The sequence below is a fragment of the Cervus elaphus genome, chromosome 5 (assembly GCF_910594005.1).
Source record: "Cervus elaphus chromosome 5, mCerEla1.1, whole genome shotgun sequence".
Lineage (NCBI taxonomy): Eukaryota > Metazoa > Chordata > Mammalia > Artiodactyla > Cervidae > Cervus > Cervus elaphus.
In genome coordinates this window covers 123,548,407-123,562,604 of record NC_057819.1, presented here as the reverse complement: position 1 = coordinate 123,562,604, position 14,198 = coordinate 123,548,407, and the positions used below count along the sequence as shown (strand labels likewise).

The following is a 14,198-nucleotide window of genomic DNA, read 5'->3' as shown; positions in this document are numbered from 1 at the left end:
GGTTCTCCACCAGCATTTGCGGTGCCCACTCCAGCAGCTCCCCCACCTCCACCCACCTTTCCTTTAATGCACTTGTAAGGAAGCCAAAACTGGCCTTGCATCTTGAACCCACAAGTGGGCGCCGGCAGGACCTTCACGTGTCTCCCACCCATGTATTTGATGTTGCCGGAAGGCCCTAATCCCTGAGGCAGTCACAAGTCTCCATAGGGAACAGTCCTGGACTCCTGCCCCTCACGAGCTCCACCTACACGGGGACAGGGCCTGTTAACACACACACGTGTTTGGGAACCTCGTTCAACTTGTGCTTTTTTTGTGCTCTGTGCCTGATTTTCATTTTACCGTCAGGGGGTGGGAGCTGCACACTCTCGGATAATGAAGTCCCACTGTTCCGTGTCCTCACCCCTCCTTCCAGTGCCAGGCCTCCTTTCAAGGGTCTTCAGCCTCATTTCTCATCTACTGGATTCAGGACTCTGCCTCTGGGAGCAATGTCACCAAACTGTGATGGGGAGGGATTCCTGATAGAGCCACATGCTGGCTTTTCATTCTTTTAAAAAAAGTTTCCATTCTTTTAAAAGCATAACATACACAGAGAAGACTGCAGGCATTGTATTGTGCAGCTTGATGAGTTTACAAGTTGAGTGCAGTCACATAACCAGCACTCAAATCATAACGTCAGCAGCCCCTTGAGGCCCCACCCTGGCCATTGCTTTCCCTGGGGCACGTGTTGCCCTGTGCAGTTTGTATTTTGGTAAATAGAATCCTTGTGTCTGGCTGCTTTCACTCAGCACTATTCAATCTATGCGCTTGTAGCTCATTCCTGTTATAGCCCAGAAACCCCAAAGGTCATGGTCCATCCTGTGGACCTCACGAATTGTCCTGACCGCTGCCCAACCGAGACACTGGAGCCTGAGACAGAGAGAGAAATCAGTCATGCTGGGCCTGTCTTTATATGAAATTTTGATATTTTTTTCATAATGGATTTTTACCTTTATTTTTATTTTCTTAAATACTGCATGAAGTTTGTTTTTTTTTAAACCTCAATTACTGTGTTTTTTCTCTTGCCTGGTGAATCCCATGGACAGAGGTGCCTGGTAGGCTGCAGTCCATGGGGTCGCTAGGAGTCGGACACAACTGAGCGACTTCACTTTCACTTTTCACTTTCATGCATTGGAGAAGGAAATGGCAACCCACTCCAGTGTTCTTGCTTGGAGGATCTCAGGGATAGGGGAGCCTGGTGGGCTGCTGTCTATGGGGTTGCACAGTCAGACACGACTGAAGCGACTTAGCAGCAGCAGCAACTGTTTTTTGGTATCCCCTTAAATTTTGGGCCTGAGGTGGGTGGGCAGGTGTGGCCAGGTGCTGTTAATCCTTTGTGCTTGGGTACATTAGTGTCAGGTGTGCACTTGAGGAATGATATTTCTAGTTACCAGTTGTGCATGTTTTTAGTTTCAGTAGGAAAACTGCTGGATAGTTTTCCAAAGTGGTTGTGAGTCAATTTTCAGTCCTTTCCATGATATATGAGAGTTTGTTTCATGTCCTTGTCAACATGTGATGTTTTCTACCTTTTTTTTTTTTTCCTTTTGGCTTTTCTGGTTCCATATGTAATGGTGTTTCATTGAGATTTTATCTTGCATTTCCCTGGTTAATAGTATTGAGCCCTGTTTCATATTTTTATTGGCTATTTGAATATCCTCTTTTATAAGTTGCCTGTTCAAGACTTTTGGTCATTTTTCTTTTGCATTATGCTTCTTACCAATTTGTAGTGGTTCCGTTTATACGCTGAATACAAATCCTTTGTTGCACATTGTGAATGCTAGTGGTAGTTTAGTTTCTCAGTCAGATCCGACTCTTGCAACTCCACGGATTGCAGCCTGCCAGGCTCCTCTGTCCATGGAATTCTCCAGGCACGAACACTGGGATGGGTTGCCATTTCCTTCTCTAGGGGATATTCCTGACCCAGGGTTCAAATCCATGTCTCTTTTGTCTCCTGCAGGCAGATTCTTTACCAACTAAGCCACCAGGGAGGCCCGACACAGATTGTGAATACCTTTTTACATTCTGTAGATTTCATTTTCACTTGTTTGATGTTTTTACTTGGTGAACAGAAGGTTCTTATTTTACCATACCCAGCTTACCAATGTTTTTCTTTTATGGTTAGGGCTTGTACCCGTTTAAGAAATCTTACTTACTATGAGACAGCCAGCATCAGTGTGTTTGGACCAGGGTCGGCCGGTAAGAAGAGCAGGAGTGTGTTGATATGAAGTAATTATCTTCCCTCCCCAGGGTGACAGCACAAGACAGGGTGGACTGGCCCTCGGGGTCAGGTGTGGCTCCTTGTGCCCAGAGATGGCCTTTCTGCTCTCAGTCCATCATGCCTGGCACCTGTTTTCAGACCCCTTCCAACCCATCTAACACGTGGACTGACCACCTGTGTCAGAATCATCCCCCTGAGGCCCAGGCCACGTGGTCACATGACTCAGAGCCTCCGCCCACTAGCTGTGAGTGCTGCTCCAGAACACTCATCCCAGGCTTTGCATCTTCCCCTCAAGAATCTACATGGTAGCTCTGATACACCGGGAGGTGGTCTTGAAGATTTGGCCCAAAACAATAGCTCTGTGAATCATCTCAGACACTCACAGGGCAGCTCTCGAGCTGTTCTGTGAAGTGTTACTTAAAATGCTGAGCCACGCTTATGCTAGGGACTGAGTTGATTTGTCACCGTCTCCGCAGCTTTAAAAAGCACGACAAACCTCACAGCACCCTTCAATGAGAAGGGCTTTTCCCTCTTTGTCAGCTTTAGGTGAAAAGATCAGGAGTGTTTGTCTGTCTTTGGGGACAGAGCGGCTTCTGCAGCAGTAAACCGCATGTTTGTATCCACAAGGTAAAACCAAAGTGAAGGAAAGGGGGAGAGGTGGAATTACCTGAGTTTCCCAACTTCCCTTTCCAGACTGAAGGTCCCCCTCACTCGGTACAGCTGGGGAGGGAGCACTTCACAGGACTATTGTTTTTAAACCAAGGGAGCACTTCACAGGACTATTGTTTTTAAACCAATCTGTGAATAACTCACACTTAACAGGAATATCACTTTGGGGGCTCCATTCCAATCCCCAGGTTGCCCTCCAAATTTGAGTAACTTCATGTACCCTGACTTCGCAAGAACATGAATTCCTGAGTGTGAAATTTCTCTGCCCAATTCTTTACGAGGGGCACCACGGCTCTGAGCCCCAGGCCCCTCTGCAGAGGGCATGGCAGGAGCGCCCCGGTCTGGCTCACAGCCTCACTGAGCCCAGCCCACCACTTGGAGTCCTCTACGAGCATGTGTCCACATGTGCCAGAACCTGGGGTCACAACCCACATCCCTGCCTTCCCATCCACCCATCCTCTCCCCCTAGGGAACAGTGTAGGCAGAGAGGAGTGGATGGGAGGCAGAGATTTGAAATTCTGTTTGGGTCTCACAGACAACAGAGCTGCATATTAAGTGGGGATGACCATGTAATACAGAAAACCCAGCAGTCCTACCACTTGGCTTCTTGGTCCCCAGACCCCCTTCCGATGGCTTAGGCCCCCTCCTACCTAAGCCTCTAATCTAAGGTTTCCCTAGTCCCTGTCATCACCACCAAAGTCATCCCCTCTGCAGGACTTTCGAGAGGACAAGCCACCCTCTGCACCCCCGCTGTTAGGCTGGGGAAGCCCACTGTAACCTGCTTTTGCCACTGCCCTCCAGGGGCCTTAAATGCTGCCTAGCAGCTGCCCAGATGTGTCTCCTTCATTCCTTCCTGTCCCCTCTCTGCCCTCTGTCCATGGCACCTGCTCCCTTTCCCACCTCGCTGAGAGACAGGAGCGATAGAGGGAGCCTCTCAGTCCCTCCACGCCCATTTCCCTCCCTGCATCCCCGCCTGTCTGTGTCCCGTTTCCGGCTCCTGGAGGGCTCCTGCTCCCTGGTGCCTACCCTCCAGGGCTCTCGCCAGCACCTCCTCCTCTATCAGCAATTCCCCCTCTTACAAATACGCCCTTTTCTTCCACCTTTAGAAAGAAATGCCTGGTCACATGATCCTATCTGATTCCTTCCCCTTTGCAGCCAGATTCCTGCAAAGAACTATTCTTGAGTCTCTAAATCATCTTCCCTTCTGTTTGAACCTAGTCCAGCTGTGCTTCTGCCCGCTACCACGGCCCCCATAACATTCTTAGTAGTCAGTCTCCAGGGCCCTCATGTCATGGTCAGTCCTGGACCTTGGTCCTGCCTGACCCTCCACATCATAACATGACGGTGCCAACCACAGCCTTCCGATAAATCTCTCTTCCCTGGTATCCTGGCTGCTGCCTGCTCCTGCTCCCTCTGCAGACCTTGCCCTAGTGTCTCCACCTCCTTGGCCTCTTGCTCTTGGGTTGCTCCAGGGCTCAGCCCGGGGTCCCCACTCTTTATCACGTTATAAATGGATCTGTCTCTCCAACCCAGACCCATGTCCTGAACTGCAAGCCCGTGTAGGCCATTCTCCCCCTCCCACCCCACCCCCCTGATGTCTCACTCGGGTGTCCAGGAGGCACCTTAAACACAATGCATCCAAGTTGAGTTTCCCACGTGCTTCTCCGAAACATGCTGCTTTCAGTCTTCCCACTTCAGGTCACAGGACCCAATTTCCTGGTGGTTAGACCTGTGGTGGTGGTGGTTTAGTCATCAAGTCACCTCAGGTCATGGCACCACATTTTCTGGTGTTTAGATCCATGGTGGTGGTGATTTCATCACTAAGTTGTCTCTAACTCTTGCAACTCCATGGACTGTAGCCCACCAGGCTCCTCTGTCCATGGGATTTCCCAGGCAAGAGTACTGGAGTGGGTTGCCATTTCCTTCTCCAGGGGAGCTTCCCCACCCAGGAGAACTCAGGTCTCCTGCACTGCAGGGAAATTCTTTACCAACTGAGCCACCAAGGAAGCCTGTTTAGTCCTGAGCCCCAGCGTTAACCTAACCACAACCCTTCTCTTACCCACACCCAGTCTGACTCTGCTGTATGAAACATGCCAGCCTGACCACATCTCACCACCTCCTCTGCCATGGCCTGGCCCTGCCGGCTTTCACCTAGGTGGTAGCCGAGCAGAGTTGGGGCCTCTCAAAGACACATGGCTGAGTTGACGGGGGGGGGGGGCGGGGCGGGGGGTGGGGGTGGGGAGGTGTAGGCAGAGCCAGGTGAAGAAGGGTGTCCCTGACTAACCCACCTTGCTTGTCCCACAGCACAGCCCCTTCTTTGCTGAGCAGCTGACCGCCTTCCAGGTGTGGCTCACAATGGGCGTGGAGAACAGGAACCCGCCTGAGCAGCTTCCTATTGTCTTACAGGTGAGTGTCTGCAGGTGGACCAGATTGTCCCAGGGAGGGAACCAGAGAACCCCCGCAGCCTCCCAGCGAGGGGACTGGCTTATCGGGGCAGAGTGTGTGACAGCCCCCATGCTTTGTAGCTGAGGAGTCCTTGCTTCTCCATGGCTCCCCTGGCGAAATCACTGCCCCCTCCCTCAATTAAGCACTGTTCTGGGCTGTCAGCCGCTCTCTCCTCTGCCCCCAGAGCTGCTGTCAGTGCGCTCTGTTTCAGAACTGTTCGTGGTGTCAGCACCCCTTCTCTTTGGAAGGATGTGAGATGCACATCAGCCGCAGAGAAAAGGGGAGAGCCTGAGCAGATTACACACGCAGGCCGTCAGCACCTGTGGGTTGGTCGTTTCTGGGGGGCTGTGCCCGAGGGTGCTGTGGGCTGTCAAGTGCAGTCACCACGTGGCTTATGTCACTGTTCTCGCGGCAGTTGGTGCCCCACGAATGGTTTGGGAGGTCAGTTCTGTGGGTCTCACCCAGCTAAGTTTTGGGTTACTGAGATGGCAAAATACCAAAGTTCATCACAGGTAGGAGTTTTCACAGAACTTTTGTTTCAGGTAATGTATATTTATGGGGCAGGTGTAGGGACCAGACTGTGATGTAAGCAAGGCTGTTTTACTCTGAGATAGTGTCAAATGAGATTTAAAACCACTGTCAGTATAGACACCAAGGCCTGATAATTCACTTTAGGCCCTGGAAAAAGTTGTGTGCAGTGGGGATGGGGCAGTTGAATCTTGGGTAAGAACTGTGGGCAGTTGTGGGAGGGGCCGGGCTAGCAGCAGAAAGGGGTGGGCATTTACATCCTCACCCAGTTAGGAAGCAGGGTCTTAAAATCTGAGAGCTGGCTGGGAGGACCATCACCTCCTCCCCCAGAAAGCTGCTTAGGTTGCTTTGCCTAATTGTCCACCTGCCTGAGGACAAGGCCTTGCCCCTCCTCCCCACCACCCCAGGAGGGCTCCACTTTCTCACCAGGCCACTGACCACATCACACAGAAGCACTGTCTGTCTTCAATGGGCCAGGCGTGTGTTCTGAGCTGATCTCTGGCCCACATGGAGTGTGGCGGGCCCCCTCCCCACATGGTCTGCTCTCCCACTCTGTGCCTACTGCATGGCGGCCTGGGAAAATTGTCTGCCTGCAACAGAACTGACATCTCAGCGGACTCAGGACTGTGTGCAGGACCCAGACAGCAAGCAGTGAGAGCAGGATGTGCAGTTGTGAAATGCCAACACACAGCCTGTCCTCACGGCTTGATAATCAGCTGGGACAGGCTGTTGGCCAGGATCCTTCCCTGGAGATATTTTGGTGTTTTTAATGTATTATGGCTGCTGCTTTTCTGACATTATGAAAAGAATGCAGAAATTATTGGTATTCCTCATGTGTGCTTCTAGATTAGTTTAAGACTATCCTGAGTTCGCAGGGTGAGCTATCAACAGATTTTCAAAACAAAACCAAAAAAAGCAACAATAACAACACAACAAAGAACACTGTCTATTTGGCAGGAGCCCACGAGTTCTCATCAAGTGGAAGGCCAACAGGCAGGGCTTTGGAATGGCAGTGGTTGATTGGGTGTGCTGAGCTCCCTAGCAACTAGGGTCCCCCAAATTTTCATAAGAGGAGACTGTGGCCGGTCTCCACTGACCTTTCTATTATTTCAATAATGGGATGAATAAAACCTTTCCAAGCAGGGACACACTGCCCAGCACTTTGCAACCAGCCAGGCAAACAACCTTGTTGTAAACGGCCCCCTGTTGACTTTTTCTTTAATGTCCCATTTACAACTCACATTCCCCCAGGAAAAGAGAAGACCCAACTTACTAATACCAAAATGAGGGACTAACTGAAAGAAAAGGGGCATCTTCTGTCCAGTCTTCCATCAAACTTAAATCATAGGCTATGCCCCGCCTGGATCAGTGCAGGAACCTTTACTTAACAAGAAAACCCAACACAGTGCAAAGGAGCCCTTGCTTCATTTGGGGCAGCCCGTGGTATCTGCTTCTTTCTCTTTAATTCAGTTATTTTGCCAGAACCTGGGCCCCATCATCTATCACTTATCCCCAGAACCTTGGCAATTCAGAAATGTTGCTGAAAAGAAAGAGAATTTTATTTTGTTTTATTTGTTTTTATTTTTTTTATTTTTTATTTGTTTTTAATCCACCTTTCCTCCAGATAATTATCTAGTCATCCCAACATAATTTATTAGGTAATTTTGGTATTTCCCTAATGATTTGAAATATTGTCAGCACATCCTGTACATGTATGTACTTATTTCAACATTCTGAGAGAGAATTTTAATACAGAGACATTACAGCTTTTCCAATCCCTGCTACTTTTTCCACCACCAGCAAGCATTTTGTCCACCCGAAAATTCAGAGGCATTCACTGAGGACCATTGGAATAAAATGAACTGTCCCCTAGGGCAGCAGATTTACAGCCCCTTGTGTAGATGTAAGCATGAATCTACACTTTTCCTGACCAGCCCTGACGTCCTTTTTCACCTTTTAAAAATATAAATCAAGGATGGGAAGGAAGATTCTTGAGCCATGCAGCACCGCAAGGCCTGGCCCTGTGGTCTCATGGTCTGACAGCCCTGCCAGGACTCGACATTACTGTCTGCCCCCCCTTGGTGGCCCGTGTACAAACAAGCCCAAGTTAGAGTTGGAAGAATCAGTGTTGTGGAAAAGAGAGGAATTTTACAAGATTCCGTGTTAGGACCTTTCCACAAAGTCAGTATGGGCATTTCATCAGGAAACCCTGTTGGCTTTCATGGCATCATCTACAAAGAGAATTTTTGGTCTGAAAGTACAGCATTATTATTGGATGGCAGCAGGATAGTAAGTGGACTGTATTTACTACACATATTACCTACATTGGGTAATATAGGGTCATTGGGTAATGATCAGGATCTCTGATCATCAGATTCCCGGGTGCACCAGGCCAGAACTAGAGCTTGAGAATCTGGATTTTCAGAAGCGGCTTGAGCCAGAAGCCTGAGTGTGCCTGTTGTGTGCAAGGTGCATGAAAAGTAGTTGCCCTATCAGCTCTGTTTTAGTTTCAGTGTTGATGTCACCACCGCTAATCTTTAGTTTGGATTGCCACAGACAGAAAGAAATCCTAGTAACTAATTTAGTTCTCCAACATTTATCTCTGTAATTTCCCCAGGGCCTGAAGCACACTGAAACAGGAATTTATTTTTTTAAGTGCAAATACAAACAAACAAACAAAAGCCAGTTCTTTTTTTTTAAAAAGTAATTTTAATTTATATTGGCCCTCAATTTTGTTTAAAATGTAAATCAGCAGAAGGAATTGGAAGTAAGGGGGGTAACGTTTAGAAAAGCCAGTACCTGACATTTTCCCCAGGGCTCGTTATTGATGCTGTTTATTTTCCAACAAAACATCAATACCCACAGCACAAAATCCTGCATTGCTGACGGTCTTTGAGTCTCTGAGACAAGTGAGCTGTCTATTGGTGCTTTAATGTGTGTTTCATCAATGTGGACAGCAGTCGGAAGAGATGGAGTTGCAGTAGTGATGGTGACGATTTCCATTTTACTTTTGCCACCTGTAAATAAGACGTTATAATGGAGAGCTTTTACTGCTGGTTAGTGCACATGAGAAATAAGCAATACAAACTACCCATGGGTTAGGTTTCTTGGCCCACGTTGCCATTTCTTCCACTGCAAATTGCTCTGCTATTTACTTGAAAATCCAGAGCTTTATTCAAGTTGACAGTGTTTTAAATAACAAAGGGAATCAGAAAACAGAATCTTTACAAGTGCTGTATGTGTTTGATGTCTTTGATTTTTGATGAATTACACCTCCTTTCACAAGCCTAATAATGAAAGGTTCTGCTTGCCCTAGAAACTTGAACCTCCAGCGGTTCCACTTTCTTTAAAAAACAGAATAGGGAATGCCCTGGTGCTCCAAGGGTTGGCACTTGGCACTTTCACTGCCAGAACCCATGTTCAGTCTCTGGTCGGGGAACTAAGGTCCCATAAGCCACCCAGCACAGTAATAAACAAATAAACAGTCAGTCAAATCTCTTCTGAGAGTTGGAGCCATCCTGTGCTGAATGTAACAATCATCACACTGTAACATCACAGAAACAGTAACAATCATCACACCAGACAGGCTGCATCTCATTTAATTCTGGAAATTACATGTTATCATCTCCATTCTTCTCGATGATGAAACTGAAGTGTCCAAAGGTAGTGGTTTAAGCCACACTGTCAGGAAGTAAAAGAGTCAGGTCAGCTTGACTCCAAATCCCGCACCTTCCCACCATCTAACCTTGCCCTCCACACCTGCCTTTCTGCCGTGGTGGCATATGATAACCCACGAGTTAAACATGCAGAGGGATCAGGTCCTGTTCAGATAGGCCCCTGTGAGCAGTCCCCACATAACCTCTCCTACCAGCTTCTTTATCAGAGAATCTTAACTTCTCCAAACAAAAAACGAACCACTTAAGCATCTGCCTCCAAAGAGTGACGTGGAAACAGGCTCCAAACCAGTGGGAGACAACATTTCAGTAGCTGAACCCAGCCACCTCCACCTCCCTGACCCCTGGGCTGCCTGCTGGGCGGACACGCCTGCTCTCGGTTCCCCTGCAGCCACAGGCCACGCACCCATGTGGGGAAGCTCCCCAGCCTCCCTATCAGGAACCCCTCCTCGGGAGCCTCTTGCTGCCGGGACCCCCTCCCCTCTTTCCACTCCCTCCAGCCTCTCTCGCTACCTCCTCTGTCCCCCATCTGCTGACCCTCCTGCACCCTCAGCCTCTTCCCACCTGCCTGTGTTTGGCCCTCAGAGGGGCGCCTCTCAAACCACTGCTCTAGAGGCACCATTTCCTCACCCCCTGTTCAGTCCCTCCACCACTGGCCACATCCCTGCAGCCAGAGGGTTTGCTTCCTGAGTCCTGCTGCTGATCCTGCCTGCCACCCCCAGCAGGTACGTGGTTAAAACCTCCTGTCCCCTCTCTTGCCTCCTGTCCCATCCCTCACCAGTTGCTCCACCCAGCTTCCCCCTTGGCAGACCGCCCCAGGCTGGCCGGCCTGTCCTGTCCTGCCTTTTCTCTCGCCACATTCCAAACCTTATCTTCCAGCAGCTCCTTTCCCTCACCCACCTTCCCCCTCCACCAGCAGGCTCTGGATCATGCCTGCTGGCTGTCTTGGAATCTGTTTCTCCCCATCAGTCTTGCCGTGGTCAAATCCACCCATCCCACCCTTCTGGTCAGCCTCCTGCCAGCCTGTTGCCCACAGCGAGCACATTGGACGGGCCCCTCTGCTGCTCTTCTGAAGAAAAGCTGAAGCCCTTAGCTTGGTCTGCAGGTTCAGCTGACTCTGGAGCCTCCCTGTCAGCCTGCCCGCCTGACTTCCTCAGACACCCCACTTCCCCTCAGACACCTCACTTTCCCTCAGACACCCCTCTTTGCCAGCCCCTCTGCCTGAAGCCCAGGAACCCCACGCTTCGCCCACTGGGAGGGAAAGCCTTCAGACCCCGAGTAGGGAGTGGCTGTCCCTGGTCATCTGTTCACCATCACAGTGGTTATTGTGGTGTGGATGCAGAATGTCTGTCTCAGCTCCTGCTGTGACAGGAGGTCTCCTGCTGTTCCCAGTCACCCCCAGCACCGTGTCCATACACACCAGGTACCCCATACCCACTTTGGATGGCTGGGACCGCAGTAGGTGCCCCATACCTGATGGCTGGGAACAGCAGTGGGCAGAAGGGCTCTGCATCACAGGACTCTGTACATGTAATCCCCATGTTAATAGCATGAGAGAAGTCAATATAAATGACTCCATTAAAGCTTAAAGCTTTGATATACCACAGGAAAAAAGAAAAACATGTGGCAGAGGTTGCTCTTTTTCATTTAAAAAGAATCCTTTCATATGAAAAGGAAAAAGTCAAACATTTAAGTAGGAAAATAAGGACATGCCTGGCTGGTTTACTAGAGAAATAGCCAATTAACCTATGAAAAAATATTCAGCCTCATTTGTAATCAAGGAAATTCAAATTAAAAGAGCATTTTATTATTAACTGTCATGTTGGCAAATAGTGTAACATGGGCTAATATTTTCCTGGGAGCTTTTAATTTGATATTTAATAAATCCCCCGTGGTTGAGTCTTGTGTTATGAATTAGGAAATTAAAGTTCCGAGAAGTTATGTGCCCAAGCCTGCGTAACCTGTGAGTACCAGAGCAAATATGTCCTCCTGCCTGGTAACCAGCTGAGCCTTGGCAGGTGGGCAAGTGGGCAAGTTTGTTCAGCTGGAGGGCAATCTGGTGATGTAAGTGTGGGTGCTCTGACCCTCTAATTTTACTTCTCAGGTTTATTCTAGGAGGAAGGAGGGGAGGAAACCATGTAAATGTGCAGAGATGTACCTGTTAGTGTTTTTATCATAGCATTTTTACAATAACAAAAATGTATTAATAATTTAAAAATCTAGCAACGGGGAGATTGTTTAAATGAATTATGCACATTTACAGAAATGCACTTCTGTACTGCCACTGGCAGTGATATGATCAAACATATCTAGGGTTATGGAGTAAGACTGACAGTGTATCATTTACTCATCAAGGAGATGAGAAATACAATAGTATCATTGAATTTAGAACAAACAGGGGACATTATACCTAGAGAACAGCACCTAGAAGTGAATAGACCAGTGTCATCAGTGAGTATTTTCTTAAACACCATTAGAAAGTGTCTGTTCTAATAGTTCCTGCAGTGCGCACGTCATTTACCTGTTAGTGAAGAAATGGAGTGTTCCCAGCCTGTGCAAAATGTGAGCCATAGAGAAAGGGGCACCCGCCGACCCGGGTAAACAGCTCCCTGGGATGCTCATCCAGGGTCACGGGGGGCACCTTGCAGTGACGCTGCCTCTTCTCCCTTCCAGGTGCTGCTGAGCCAAGTACACCGGCTGAGAGCCCTGGACTTGCTGGGAAGATTTCTGGACCTGGGTCCCTGGGCAGTGAGTCTGGTGCGTGCTTCCTGCATCAGCAGGGGAAGAGTGGAGGGGGCACCAACTGAGGAATCAAGGGTCCTTGACCATACAGCCAAGCATGACTGTGGGGGCGGCCATTAAACCCGCAGGGCCCCCATGGACCTCTCTTTGCACCCTCATTGTCATGTTGCCGGGGGCCCTTTCCCATCTGCTGTTAGGCGTCACCTTTGTGGGACAGAAGGTGTCCTTTAAGAACACTCTAGGGAAGGGCTCACCCCTGTCACACCAGGAAGCTGGCAGCCTCTGAGCTGGGTACTGGCCACACGTGGTGCCTGTTCTCCTGGAAGCAGCCTGTGAAGCCTCACTCACCGTCCTTTCACTCTGGTTTTAGGCACAACTGTGAAACACTTTCCTATCATTCATTCTACAGAGAAGTAGAAACAAAATGCTGGAACAAGAGTCAAAAGTGACCCAGTTTTTCACTATACAGATCACCAGGGAAAGAGATCAAGAGGAAGGCTAGAGATAAAAGGGGATTCAGGAGACCCACCACCAGCTGCAGAGTGTGGACCTTATGGGGCTCTGTTTGGAAATGAAAATTTGAAAGTTGGAATTTGAAAAATTAATATTCATGAAACAAAGTTTACATGAACTGAATGATTTATATTATTAAAGCATAATTGTAACTGTTCATTTTCTAGGTGTGGTAATGGTATGTGGTCATATTTTAATAAAAGAGACTTTATTTTTTAGAGAGAAACACTAAGTGTTTACAAATAACGCCGTGTGATACCTAAGGGGGGCTTCAGAACATTCAGGAGAGGACAGTGGGTGGGGCCAGGCAGGATACCGCACCCTTTGGTTTGACAGCGTTGAAGCTGGGCGATGGGCACATGAGAGCTCAGCATGTTGTTTTACCTCCAGTGATGTATGTAAGTTGTTTCATTATATACTGTCAACCAAGAGTGATAATTGATAGTTCAGCAAGGAGAAGAGGGAAGACCTAAAAGTTAGGAAGCCTACAGGAGCACTCCTCGCTGGCCCGCTTCCACTCCCAGGAGCCAGCAGGGAGTCCGTGTGTGAATCGTCGTGGGTAGACTCGGGTAGAGGCCTGGAGTGTCTCTTACCCTGTGGTCTGCGTGTACTGGTGCAGCCCAAGCAGGCAGGCCTGGGTCACTTCCAAGAGAAGAACTGGAGGTCGGGGAGGACAGCCCTGCCCCTCACAGCTCTGTCCGTGCTGAGGACGCCATGTGCTTTGCTCCCTCCAGAGTGGGGCTCACATGCTCTCTCTCACAGGCGCTGTCTGTGGGCATCTTCCCCTACGTGCTGAAGCTGCTCCAGAGCTCAGCCAGGGAGCTGCGGCCTCTCCTTGTCTTCATCTGGGCCAAGATCCTCGCCGTGGACAGTGTGAGTAATGTCTGTCTCCACCCCCCCACCATCACAGGAGAGCTGCTGAGAGCAGGTCGGGGGGCCTCGCACTGCTGTCCATGCTCCCTCCTCCTGGCCTCATGCCTTCCATGGCCTCCCTCCCTCCCAGGAAAGGCATTGCTTCCCCTGGCCCCAGTCATGGTCTGTCACACTGGCCCTCGGCTCACCTGTCGTCTCTGTGTGCTGCCCCTTCCCGACCCATGACCACCCCTCCAGCCAGTGAGTGACCCTGCCCGATTCCCTGTTGACTGGTCTCCTCAACCAGTTGATGCTTTTCCATCCCCTGCCCTGACCCTAGCAACAGTCCCATGGAGGCCCCAGCTGTCACCTATAAGGCTCGGGCCATAGTGCTGGTCACTTCTCAGCCGTGACTGCCCAGCCCACGTCTCCAGCTCTATTCCCAGTAAGCACCTTCCCACCCCTGTCCTCACACCTGCAGGCCTGCAATCACATGTCCACTGCTGAAGTCCTTGGCAGGG

The 14,198-nt window shown here is 49.5% G+C and overlaps 1 protein-coding gene across 2 annotated transcripts in view; it reads left to right on the top strand.

Annotated features, from left to right (window-relative positions):
* Positions 1–14,198, top strand: part of RPTOR (regulatory associated protein of MTOR complex 1) — a 315,748-nt gene that overhangs the window by 224,445 nt on the left and 77,105 nt on the right. For both annotated transcript variants that reach the window (XM_043905267.1, XM_043905266.1), the window contains exons 11-13: positions 5,228–5,329; positions 12,244–12,327; positions 13,588–13,698. In XM_043905267.1, coding sequence (XP_043761202.1) covers positions 5,228–5,329; positions 12,244–12,327; positions 13,588–13,698 — 297 coding nt within the window. The remainder of the gene's footprint in view (positions 1–5,227; positions 5,330–12,243; positions 12,328–13,587; positions 13,699–14,198) is intronic.